At 40.7% G+C, this 12,835-nt stretch overlaps 1 protein-coding gene across 2 annotated transcripts; it reads right to left on the bottom strand.

The window, feature by feature from the left end:
- Window positions 1-9,644: 9,644 nt before the first annotated feature.
- On the bottom strand, window positions 9,645-11,740 carry LOC109207492 (25.3 kDa vesicle transport protein). Of its 2 annotated transcripts, none has more exons than XM_019370423.1 (5): window positions 11,396-11,740; window positions 10,527-10,687; window positions 10,227-10,370; window positions 10,050-10,117; window positions 9,645-9,976 (listed from the first exon to the last, which is right to left on the bottom strand). In XM_019370423.1, exons 1-5 carry the CDS (start codon window positions 11,584-11,586, stop codon window positions 9,881-9,883), a joined length of 660 nt encoding a protein of 219 aa, XP_019225968.1. In that variant the 5' UTR covers window positions 11,587-11,740; the 3' UTR covers window positions 9,645-9,880. The 2 variants fall into 2 exon arrangements, with proteins under 2 accessions (XP_019225968.1, XP_019225969.1); XM_019370424.1 differs by having other exon boundaries at window positions 11,242-11,482.
- Between the last annotated feature and the right edge of the window lie 1,095 nt (window positions 11,741-12,835).

Genomic DNA, 12,835 nt, shown 5'->3' with positions numbered 1-12,835 from the left:
GTAGCTACGTAAAAGAGGTTCACCGCGGTCCGCGATGGCAGTTTTATACGGCCGCAGTGGTAAAACTTCAGAGAGTAAAGGTTTGAGGACCGCGGCCGCGGTGGATTTTGTGCGGTCCGTGGTGCCTTACCGCGGCCGCAGACCATTTTGTGCGGACCGCGGTACCTAGAATCAGTGAGTGGGTAGTCTGACCCCCACCTCAATGCGGACCGCGATGCCATTTTGTGCGGTCCGTGGTGGTCCCTTTGCGGCCGCACTACATTTTGTGCAGTCCGCAGACTGCTGTCTGCAACTGTTTTCCTCTCTGTCTGCAATGATTTTCTTGACTAATTCTTCTGACACTGTGATACTAACAAGCTTCAACTGAATCCCACTTGCAGAAAATGGTCAAATCACGAGGCGGTGGTGACAAACAAAAGGGAAAAGCTGAGTCCTCCCGGGGTAGGGGACGAGGAATGATAAGATTGACCCCCCAAGATCGGCAGGCAATTAAGGAGACCAGAAAGTCAATAAGGGCTGCTGATAGAGCTGCTTCCCATTCAGAGGGAAGTGAGTATTTGCGTCTGATTCTGAGTCAGTGCCGGAGTATATACCTGACTTCCCGGAGAGGATGAGATTGAGAGATGAGCCTACCCCTCAGGGATCCCCCAGTGCTCAAGCTTCAATTCAATTTCTTCTGAGTCTTCTGAGGGCTCAGCCGAGAGCGGCGACAGAGCCTCTTCTACCTCACCTACAGCTTCACCACCCGGTGAGGATCCCGTAGAAGAAGAAGGAGGGGGTGAGCCCCAAGTAGGAGGGATGGAAAGAACCAGAAAACCAGAAGCATGGCAAGATAGATTTGTGAGTGAAGTGGCCTACCACAAGTTCAGAGAATGGTGGCCCGAGAGGAAGTTGATACCTGAACGGACTTTCATCGATAGAGACCTCTTGCCTCACAACCCTAATGTGAGGAGGCAGTTCAGAGAGAGAGTGGGTTGGGACTACTTCACAGGCAATGTTGAGGATGCAAATGAGCACCTAGTCAAGGAGTTCTACACTAATGTTGCCCACATCAAAAAGGGCACTACAGTGACCAAGGTGCGGAATCTGACAGTGAAATTCGATGGGAAGACAATCAATGACTACCTGGGCTTTATGGAGGAGAATGAGACATTGTACTTAGAGAAGGTAGCATTGGGGGAGGATGCCCGTCCGTGGTTAGCAGAGTATTTGGCAATCCCAGGTACCACCCCAGCATGGTTGACAGCGGGAGTAAAAATTCTGAGGAGAACCCTGAACTTCGAAGCAAAAGGGTTGGAGACATTTGTATGCAACAGGCTAGACCCCACCACTCATGAGAACTCTCTTCCTATCTCCCAGGAAATTCTAGTAGCTTCGATCATGGCAGGGTACCCGATCAACGTCGGGAATGTGATGTCTAGGGTGATCACATGGGTGGTCAATGAAGGAGATAGGTCGTATCCCTTCCCAAATTTCCTGACTATGTACCTAGATGACTTGGAGGTGGACAAGAGGAGGTTTGATGTGAAGGTGAAGCCAAAGGCACATTTTTCCTGATATAGCCTACAAAGTGATGACAACCCCAAAGGCAAAGATCCGAAAGGCAAATCCACTGTTTCTACTGGCCAGTCTCAAGAGCCAGTAGTAGTGGCAGCTCCTACTCAGCCTGCTTCAGCTACCCTAGATATGCCCCCAGGACCCTCTACTGCCCTAGTTATCCCCTCATCTTCAGCCTACCCGCTGACTGCCCACCGCTTGAACTAGACCCTTGCCAGTATCAACAACTGGATGCAGGCAGCCACTTCTAAGCTGTCTGTGATGTCTACCTCGATGGAAGCCCAGTCTGTACCACCTCAGCCACAGGTCCCACAGTCAGTGGAGGACACTCTCAAGGAGCTTCTGGAGAACCAGAAGAATATCCTGGAGAACCAGCAATTAATATTGGACGTTGTGGGTTCTCATGGAAAAGCATTGAAGGAGCTCACCAAAGAAACAAAGAAATTGAGAAAGACTCGGGCATCCAAGGAGTCGGTGAAAGAGTTGAGGGTAGAGGCGGAGAAATTGAAGGCTGATCAATTGCCTTTGGACTTTTATTGCATGAGCTGGTTCCAGCAGCCCAGCTGAGCCAGAGCAGGAGACAGAGAGGCCAGCAAAGAGGAGAAGGGTGATTCCCCGTGCTGATGATGCTGTGATAGAGTTGGAGGAGCCGCAGGGAGGTTCCTCTAGCCAGCCCCAGGACCCAGTACAGGCCCAAGATCCAGTGCAGACACAGGTTACAGGGATCCAATCACAAGTCCCCGAGCAGTCCGAGGACCCAAGGACCCAGACTCATGATCCGATGCAGACGGATGGCCAATAGGGAGTTTTCTCTTTACTCTCTATCTTTTATTGATCTTATTTTGGTTAGTTAGCATTAAGGACAATGCTAGCTTTCATTTGAGGGGGTAGCCCTATTTTGATGACATTGGGTTGTATATATGACACTACTTTTTTTTATGCTTTGATTTTCACTTTTGGTATGTACATAATTTTACCATTTTAGTTCACTTTTCGTACGTTTGCAACTTTGGTCTGTATATAAATTTACTTTCTGATGTATATATTCATTCTCCCGTATGTATATTTGACTAAATCCCCTCTTGTACATATTCATTTTACTTTCCGCATCTTCTTTCTTCTTCACTAGCTTCTTATTTCATTTTGATAGCTTCTTATTTTTAGTTTTTGCGTGCAATAAGCCTTTGGTTTTCTTAATGCCACGGTTCTTTCCAAAGGTGGAATTTGTGTGAATCGGGTGGCTCTTCCCGATGATGGATGTCATGACAACCTTCTTAAGTGTTTGAGTCTGTTTTCTTTTTCTTTTTGTGTAAATAATAGCTAGTGAGTAGTGGTGCCTCAAGCAAAGCTTCACTTGGGCCTAACACATTTGCCTTTGATCCTATAGTCAAAAATAAATTGTTGTGTATAGGATGGTGAAAGTTGTGACCTTGAGACTCTTGTGTTGGCCGATAATCATCAAGTGGTTTTTCGGGACCATTGTGTTGCTCAAATCTTAGCTAAGGTCATTGTGGGCCTCCGACTCTGTCTCTTTAGCAATCCTATAGCTTGTATGGTGACAATTTGAATTGCAAGTCCAAGTCCCGTGCCATTAGTCTAGAACTTGCCCTGAATGTTTGTCTAGGCGAAATCCTAAGTGTAGTTTGACTTGAGAAGTGATTATAAGCTCTCCTTGATCCAAATGATATCTTGAAAACATCCATAGCCTACCAATGATAATGTCCCTAGTCAACCCCTTTGAGCCATAGCCCTTTTTCCTTCAAAAACCATGATACAAGCCTTTACCCGTTTTAAATGACCCTCTCTTGGCACCCAATCTTTCCTTAGCACATGGAAAAAGCATAAGTTTGGGGGGAGAGACGAGGAATGCAACAAAGTGGTAAAAGGTACAAAATGAAGAAAAGGAGAGGCAATGAAAAAGAAAGAAAATCAAAAAGTCAAAAAGAATGAGCAATATAGAAAAAATGGAGGGATTGAATAAAAGTAAAGTGATGAAAGGCGTGGAAAGCCTAAAAAGGAGAAAAAGGTTTGAAATGAACAAGAAAAAGTGACAGTGTGTCTCTCTAACCCCTAAGAAAGAAGCAAATGACTTAAAAAGTTAAGAGAATGTGTGCCAAAAATGAAGCAAATGAAGTGCTAAAGGGAATATGGAACCTACTTAGACCAAATATTTCCTACCCTGAACCAAAAGCCTTCACTATATCTCCACAAAAGCCCTATATGATCTTGAGTTGAATGAAGCTTACATTAGTGGTGACTCACATAAGGGGCAAGCTTATGGTACTTAGAGCCGGACTTGTGACCTTTCTTTGAGAGAGATGAGTGTGTTTCCACTATCCTTGTTCTGAGTGCTACAATCTAAAAGTGAGGTTTGCTTAGGGAGAGTTGAGGATGTATGAGTTTGGGTTCCACAATGGCCAAGGCAGTAGAAAGAGTTCCCTTGATGGGTTGAGCCAATTCTTGATGCTCTTGTGTCGCACTAAAACCATGGTGCTTAAAAGAGTGAATGTTGTTAATGATCCATTTGAGTTGAGGGCAATTTTTAGGCCCAATTGATGCTAGATGAGTTCAGTTTAGGTCAGCTGAATTTTCTTGGATTTACTCTTAAGGAGGTGGGTCTTATTTTGTTTGCTTGAGGACAAGCAAAAGCTTAAGTTTGGGGGAGTTTATAACTAGGGATTCTAGTTCATTTTACACTCCTTTTTACTTGAGTTTTGATTAAAAATGTATACAAAATAGTCCCAAAGGCTTACATGTCGTACTTGTTTGCAGGGTTTGGTAAAAAAGGTGGCAATTAGTCAAAACCAGCTCAAAAAGGAGTGAAACATGCACTAGTACCAAGGACAAGTCCAAGCACAGTTGAAACTGATCCACTGCGGCCGCAATCCATTTTGTGCGGTCCGCAGTGATGAGATTCAGAGAGGTGCAGTTTTTGGTAACTCAAGAACTGCGGCGGCAAACCATTTTGTGCGGACCGCAGTAGCCTCACCGCGGCCGCAAACCATTTTATGTGGTCCGCGGAGATGAGATTCAAAGAGTTATAAAAAAATAGAGATTGAAGCCAACGCGGTCCGCAAGTCATTTTATGCGGACCGCATTGAAGCCACCGCGGCCGCGGTGCATTTTATGCGGCCCGCGGTGGCCAGATTCAGATAATGCAGAATCAAGCCAAAAAGCCTCAGCACGATACGCGGTGCATTTTGTGCGGACCGCATTACCTCGTCAGGGCTATTTTTGTCCAAAATATTTGGCCTAGTATAAATACTTTCTTTTCACATTTCTAGGTCTTCTTTTGTAATCTGACTTTGAGGAGAGCACGTGAACGACTCTTTTATTCCATTTTGAGTAATTTGTAGCTACATTTACGCTGAATCTTCATCATCTTAGTTTGTAATTAAATATTATGGGTTATTCTTCATCTAATTTCTTGTTTTCTTCCAGTATTATGAGTAGCTAGACCCATTATCTAGGGTTGTGGCTCAACCCTAGTGTGGGTATTTGATGGGTCTTGTGTTTTAATACTTAGATGTTTATGGGTGGTTGATATTTGGACTGATTTGTGTTTTGTATGTTGGATTAGTGGTTGCAAACACTAACTTGTGCCTAAGTAACTTGGGCACTTCTTGAGAAAGAGAGTTTAAGTCTAGGAAATCAGTCCAACAAGAAATTGGGGCGTACTCAAGAGATTGATAGCCCCAATTAAAGGGTTAAATCTAGAGATAGTAATACCCGACTTGAGCCTACATTGCTTGCTTAATTTCAACACCCAATTGGTCTTGAGAAAGTCAATTCGGCAAAGTCACTCAAGCTACTGAGAGGTATAGAGTAGTGTCGTGCAAATGGCTATATCGTGATCCCAAACATAACATCTTTGCCTTAGACTTAGGAACCCGTCAAGTATTCACCTAGGGGGATGTCATTTCCCTAGTGCCTTGTTACCTATTAGACAACCCTTTAGCAAGTATTCTTAGTTAAATTTAGCATCTAATAGTATAAAAATAGAAGTAATAAAAAGAACAACTATGATTAGAAGTGTAATTAAGAGCATTACGCATTGCTAGTTTAGATAGGAATCCAATTCCCAAATCTAGCTCCATGTGGATTCGATCCCGACCTATTCGGGTAAAAGCTGCATCGACCGCTCTCGTCGCTCTATAGTGGTGCAGGATTGGCTTCGATCACTTTGCTTTGGCAGTTGCAGAGACCGTTGATGCGTTTGAGTGTTATAGCTATCCATAAGCTATTCCGAATATAGAACCAAATCGACAGATTAGTCCTATGGCTAAAGAGATTGAGTCTCTTAACAAGTTTAGGTGTTGCCTAGACTTGGTTGATGTGTGCGGTAATGGATAGAGCCCTTGCAAGGGCTGAGGGCAAGGTAGAGAGACGTTGTTCCTGTTGATGAAGAGAATTCAAGCCAAGGGGAAGATTTGTTATTTGTGGCTTGAATTAATTCATTGTATTTTTAGGAAACCCATAGTCCCTATAGGTTTAGGAAAACCCATTGTCCTAATAGAATTGGGAAAGGAAAACCTATAGTCCTTGTCAAATTGGGAAACCTTTCTCTTATATGTTTGGGACCTTTTGGGATCTATATATAGGGGTTGTAATTGGGGATTCTAAAGATTGTATTGTGCTTTTCTTCTCATTCATAGTGAAAAACTCTCTCTGCTTTTGCCCCGAGGATTAGGCTTAGCCGAACCTCGTTAAAATCCTTGTGTTGATTTTTCTTCTCTATTTGCTTTATGTGTGATAGTGTGCTAGTTAACCCACGATATTCCCCAACAGTTGGTATCAGAGCAAGGTTGGGTTTTCTACATATAATCTAGGGTTAAGATGTCTTCATCATCTTCAACAAAGTACGAAGTAGAGATGACGGGGGTTCTAGTTTCAGTCTATGGAAGATTAGGATGAAATCGTCCCTGGTGTTACAAGGGTTACGGAAGGCAATTGATGGGGATTTTCCTCAAGAGATGAAGGAGACAAAGAAGGCAGACCTAAAGGAGAGTGCTTTGAGTGCGATCTTCATGAGCGTTATAGATAGCGTTATTCGGGAAATTACTTAAGAAACTTCTGCAGCAACGGCATGGAAGAAGCTGGAAGATCTGTATTCTAAGAAATCGCTAACAAACCGCCTCTACTTGAAAAAGAGGTTATACAATCTCCGTATGAATGAAGGTACACCTGTTAAAACTCACATTGATGAGTTTAATTCAATTATAATGGACCTGAAGAATGTGGATATCAAAATTGAGAGTGGGGATCAGGCCTTGATTGTGTTATGTTCTTTACCACCGTCTTATGATACTTTTGCCGATACGCTGCTATATGGGAAAGACAGCATTTCACTAGAAGATGTTAGTAATGCACTAAAATCTGAAGAGTTGAAAAAGAGCTTTCCATACAGCAGTATTGAGAGCGAGGGTCTTGTGATTAGAGGAAGAACACAACAAAAGGACTTTAACAGGAAAAAGTCAACCGCCAGATCAAAGTCTAGAGCAAGGAAGCAACACTGTTATGAGTGCGGGGAGCAAGGTCACTACAAGAGAGATTGTCCTAAGCTGAAGGAGAAAAGAGGGAAGCAGAAAATAGATAATTCGACAAATAATGTTGACACTGGCAATAATTCTGATGATAGTGACTATGTAGGGGAAGTCTGTGCTGTGAGTTCTAGTCATGGACAGAATTCTTGGGTTCTTTATTCTGGTGCTACTTTCCACATGTGTCCACACAAGAATTGGTTTGCAACTTACAAGCAAATGAGTGGGGCTGTCTATATAGGAGATGATAATCCATTACCACTAGAGGGGGTTGGTAACATCAAATTGAGAATGTTCGACGGAATTATCAGAAACATTGAGTGCTGGCATGTTCCTCGAATAAAGAGAAATTTGATTTCTCTTTCGACTTTGGATGATCAAGGGTATAAATTTCACTCGGAGAATGGAATACTGAAAGTGTGTAAAGGTTCCCTGGTACTCATGAAGGGTAAACTACATTCTAAATTATATCATCTTCAGGCCAGTGTAGTTGAAGGGGAAGCTGCTGTAGCTTCTGGGAAAAGTGATCTGAATCAGTCTCAGTTGTGGAACTTGCGACTTGGCCATATGAGTAATAACGGTTTGTCTTTGTTGAGTAAGCAGAATTTGCTGAATGGGTACAAAAATCAAGTTTTGAATTTTTGTGAGCATCGTGTGTTTGGTAAACAGACAAGGGTAAAGTTCATCAAGAAGGCCGAGCACAAGACCAGAGACAATTTAGATTATATACACTCTGACTTGTGGGGTCCAAACAGAGTTCCCTCCAAGAGTGGTGCCAGGTAGTTTATGACTTTGATTGATGATTACTCAAGGATGGTGTGGGTGTATTTTCTGAAAACAAAAGATGAGGCATTTTCGACATTTGTTAAATGGAAGACGATGGTTGAGAGGCGGACGGAAAGAAAAGTTAAGCGTCTTCGAACTGATAACGGGTCGGAATTTTGTAGTTCTGAGTTCGATAATTTCTGCAGCAGGGAGGGCATAGTGAGACACCGCACTTGTGTTGGAACACCACAACAAAATGGTATTGCAGAACGTATGAATAGAAGACTTTGTGATAGGGCACGAAGCATGCTTTCACACTCATGTGTTAGCAAAGATTTTTGGGCTGAAGTAATCAATACAGCTTGTTTCTTGGTCAACAGATCTCCATCCACAGCTATTGAGTTCAAAACTCCTTTTGAGGTATGGTCCGGTTCGCCTGCTGATTATTCAAATTTAAGGATATTTGGTTGTCCTACTTATGCTCATGTGAGGGATGGAAAACTTGAGCCGAGGGCAAAGAAGTGCATATTTCTAGGGTATGCAAATGGAGTGAAGGGTTATAGGTTGTGGTGCACAGATCAAAAGATTCCAGGGCTAATTATCAGTAGGGATGTAACATTCAATGAATCTGCCTCACTAGACAGTCAGAGGGAGAAGGCAATAGCAGAAACAGATCGTGGTGTCAGTGACTGCATAGAGCTAGAAATTGAATATCCACTAGCTCAGCCCAGTAGTTCTAAAGTAGAGGAAGTGGAGGAGGTGCAAAATATTGATCAAGATGATAATATTGATGCACCTGCGCAACAACCACCATATAGCATTGCAACAGGCAGAGAGAAGAGAGTGATCAACCGACCGCAAAGATTTGCAAACGTAGTTGATGAGAATCTTCTTGGATATGCAAATCCTATGGGATTTGCTTTGGCAGTTGCAGAGACCGTTGATACGTTTGAGTGTTATAGCTATCCAGAAGTTATTCTATGTATAGAACCAAATCGACGGATTAGTGCTATGGCTAAAGAGATTGAGTCTCTTAACAAGTTTAGGTGTTGCCTAAACTTGGTTGATGTGTGCGGTAACGGATAGAGCCCTTGCGAGGGCTGAGGGCAAGGTAGAGAGACGTTGTTCCTGTTGATGAAGAGAATTCAAGCCAAGGAGAAGATTTGTTATTTGTGGCTTGAAGTAATTCCTTGTATTTTTAGGAAACCCATAGTCCCTAGGAAAACCCATTGTCGTAATAGATTTGGGAAAGGAAAACCTATAGTCCTTGTCAAATTGGGAAACCTTTCTCTTATATGCTTGGGACCTTTTGGGGTCTATATATAGGTGTTGTAGTTGGAGATTCTAAAGGTTGTATTGTGCTTTTCTTCTCATTCATAGTGAAAAGCTCTCTCTGCTTTTGCCCCGAGGATTAGGCTTAGCCGAACCTCGTTTAAATCCTTGTGTTGATTTTTCTTCTCTATTTGCTTTGTGTGTGATTGTGTGCTAGTTAACCCACGATATTCTGCAACAAGCAGAAATAAACAGGATACCACAATGGCGATAAAATAGATGGATCAATTTGAAAGAGTGTCATGGCCTGATAGCCAAGAAATTTAACAGATAAGTAAGTAGTTTATATTGCCTGCAAATGATGATGCTTTAGGAGTGCTGGAGGCTTAACAATAACCATTTGTCTCGCAAATGCAAATTAAATAACAAGTAAACAACTTGTCATAAAGAATAAATACATTAAGTTGATCCATTTACAGGAGACATAATAATCAGGTGAATGAGGCATCGTAAGCCAATAACAATATGCACAATTTGTGACCTTTAAGTTGCTTAATTCCACTTCCTGAAGACATATCTCAAGTATCAAATATATATATGAAGGCTGAGATTTAGAAAATGAATCTTGCTAATTCCCCACCCCAACCCCCAAAGTCTCCAATCAGTGGATATCCTGCTTATTTCTTCATTGCACCACCTTTTGAAGCATTTTTCTTTGATTTCCAAACATTGGAGGAAGTATAAAGTTATCGGAAATCATCTTGGAGGATTAAGCCGGTCCATAGAAGAACAGCAGCAACAACGAGAAGGATTGTAATTGGTGTCCATTTCAGCGCGATGATCTGGATGCCAACGACTAAAATCAGACCTGCTTGTTTTATTATCAAATATAAGATGATTTAGAATAGATCATACCTCAAGCCTTTTAGACTCCCAGATTGGAGAAGTACTTCTATGAGCAACCATCATTCTCTCGACCATTTCTGGTAGCATTTTGTAATAATCCAATGTATAGTTTTAAGTATATCATCATAAGATATAGTAAGCCAATATAAACAAAGCAGAATTGCAGTAGCCATAAGACAAGCTTACCAACTCTTCGCCTTCGTTCTGTTATTAGTGATAATTCATCTGTCCCAATATCTAAATCCTTTTGACGATCAGCAATTAGTTTAGATAAATTTGCCTGTGTTCTTGTATCCACATATTGCTTCCTAATGTTGCCAATGATAGTATCTGTGAGCCAGAGCAAGCCATGCAAAAAGGAACAGAAGATGCAATTAAACCTACACCTTATTGCCTAAACTTGAGTCTTAAAACAGAGTGTTTCTCTGTACCTAAAATAACTAATGCAACTACAAATTAAACTATAATGAACATTTTGAAGATTACCAAGTTTGATGAAGGTATATGGCTTTGTAATTCTGTCTGTGAGGCTCCTATCTAATCTTTCAAACTCCTGCTGTAAATCTTGTAGATAATGGAATGCCAGCTTTCTTGGATACGATGACTCGCATAACGTCAGAAAGCAAATCCCATTTTCAACTATGTAGCTGAAAGTAAAAAAATAAAGACAACGTGTAAAGAGTTAATTGTGTAATGTAAAGCTACAATATACAGTAGCTAAAAGTAACGGCAAAAGTAGACAATTAAAATGACAGGACGAAAAGGAATACAGAATTGATACCATCTTTTTTCTTTTAAATCTCAAATACTATATATCTTGCTGGAAATCATGTTAATAAATTAATTTAATGAACTAATGGGCAAAAGGGGTTGAAATATTGTCAGAAGCCTATGTGAGTGATATTAAATATCAAAACAATGGAAATCCGCAATCTTTTTTTGGAAAATTTCCACGCTACCCTTCGGGTGCGCACCGGATAACATGCTCAGCAATAGCTCGCAAACCACCTATGAAAGATAAACAGTACCAGGCAAGCCCGGTGCGACGATGCTGAGGTTGCTAGTGAGCGGACTGTGTGGAAAAACACTCACCCAACCAACTTAGTCAACCCTTACGGGCTGAAATCTGCAATCATGATAAACCATAAAAAGAAGCAATATTCAGCTTGTTAAGCCTAACGGAAAATATGTTAAGATCAACCTGCCCAAAAATATTCTTAACATGGTGTAATGTTTGATCAAACACGCACGTGTTTTCCCAAAAGGCCTTTCGAAACCAATGTAGAACTTTTTTCGCACACCCTACAAAATACATACAACATCAAAAGTAAAAGTAGATGAAAAGAAAAGGATACTTGAAGCAGTGGTGATCTACAAGAATGGTCATCCTGGAAAAGGGCAAGGCTCGTAAAGAAATTTCCTTGAGAATGAACTCAGCTTGTTGCTTGTAAGTTAAGAGGACATCATTCTCTTCTTGCACAAATCTTGGACATTGGGCAAGGGGCATTCCATCACTCACCCTCCCAATAATTGTCAGCTTCACCATCCCTTAATTAACAAATAAGAATAAACAGTACGTAGTTGAAAGTTGTGATCTCCTTTTTATCGTTTCCTGTTAATCTTTTAGGATAATTAAGGGAGACTAACTATGGCTTTTATAGCAAACTAATGGATGCAAAAGGAAAGAAATAAACCAAATAATGAAGGAGAGAACTTGGGTATGAAGTTATTCTTTGTGTGATCAAAAGTTCTCTAGACGCGGTTCAGGAAAAAAGCCTCCCTAGCTAGGGTGGCCGAAAAGTTTATAAGGTTACAAAAGGTATTTTAAGTTGAAAGTAGTCAACTTTTTTTCTTTCTTTTTTCCTTTTTCACATTGGAAGACTTAAGGAAGGAAAATTGACTATCTTTTTATATTTAATTACCTTTTTTCCGCTATGATTAATTACATGTTGACTAAGGTAAAAGCATGAAAAGTTAAATGCTCTTTCTTTGTACTATTAATTACGTTATTAATGGACCCTTTCCCGTTTATAAAGCATTTATTCATTTTTTACGTGGTCATTTACCCGCTCATCCTGGGTTTAATTTACCAGGATGTTTCTGCAACAACAAGGACTCATGGGATGGATTATGTTCTATATGATTAATTTTAGTATTTTTGAGATAATACATTTCTGGTAAATCTTAATTCGAGTCAGTTATGGAGTAACTGAAAACACACATTTTTTGGAATTTGGGGCTAGAAGTAACAACGATAACAACAGATGAACAGGAAAATTTACTTTTCCTCGTTATTCCGGCTATTTCTAACTTCTAAGCCTTTATAATACATAAAACACATATATAGAATAAATTCAATAAACGATCTAGGAAATTTTACGATATTTTTTTATGTGTTTGAATGAAGGTTTCAAACAAAATTGTTAAGGTGTTCAAAGGCACTTTAATCTTATCCAAAAAAGTTTGCAACAGCTTTTTGGGAAAGAATACCAAACGAGCATCTTAGCTCATTTCGGCAAAAGTTTCTTTTGAGGAAGTTCTATGGCCAAACACCTAAGAACTTTGTATAACATTTTCAAAAAACGCCTGTGCCATATGCCTTAATAGTTAATATTAATACTCTAAAAGAGAGAAAAAAAGAATAAAGGCGCTAAATTATCGTGTATTTAACAATCCCTTATTCAGCTCCCTTTACTTATTTTAATTTGTAGAACAAATCCAAACGAGGCATTATCCTTCTTTCTCTTCTTTTTTTTTCCCTTTCTTTTTCTTCCTTCAACTTACACAAAACTACA

Source organism: Nicotiana attenuata, unplaced genomic scaffold (assembly GCF_001879085.1).
Source record: "Nicotiana attenuata strain UT unplaced genomic scaffold, NIATTr2, whole genome shotgun sequence".
In the NCBI taxonomy this organism is placed as follows: domain Eukaryota; kingdom Viridiplantae; phylum Streptophyta; class Magnoliopsida; order Solanales; family Solanaceae; genus Nicotiana; species Nicotiana attenuata.
This window is presented reverse-complemented; position numbering and strand designations above follow the sequence as displayed.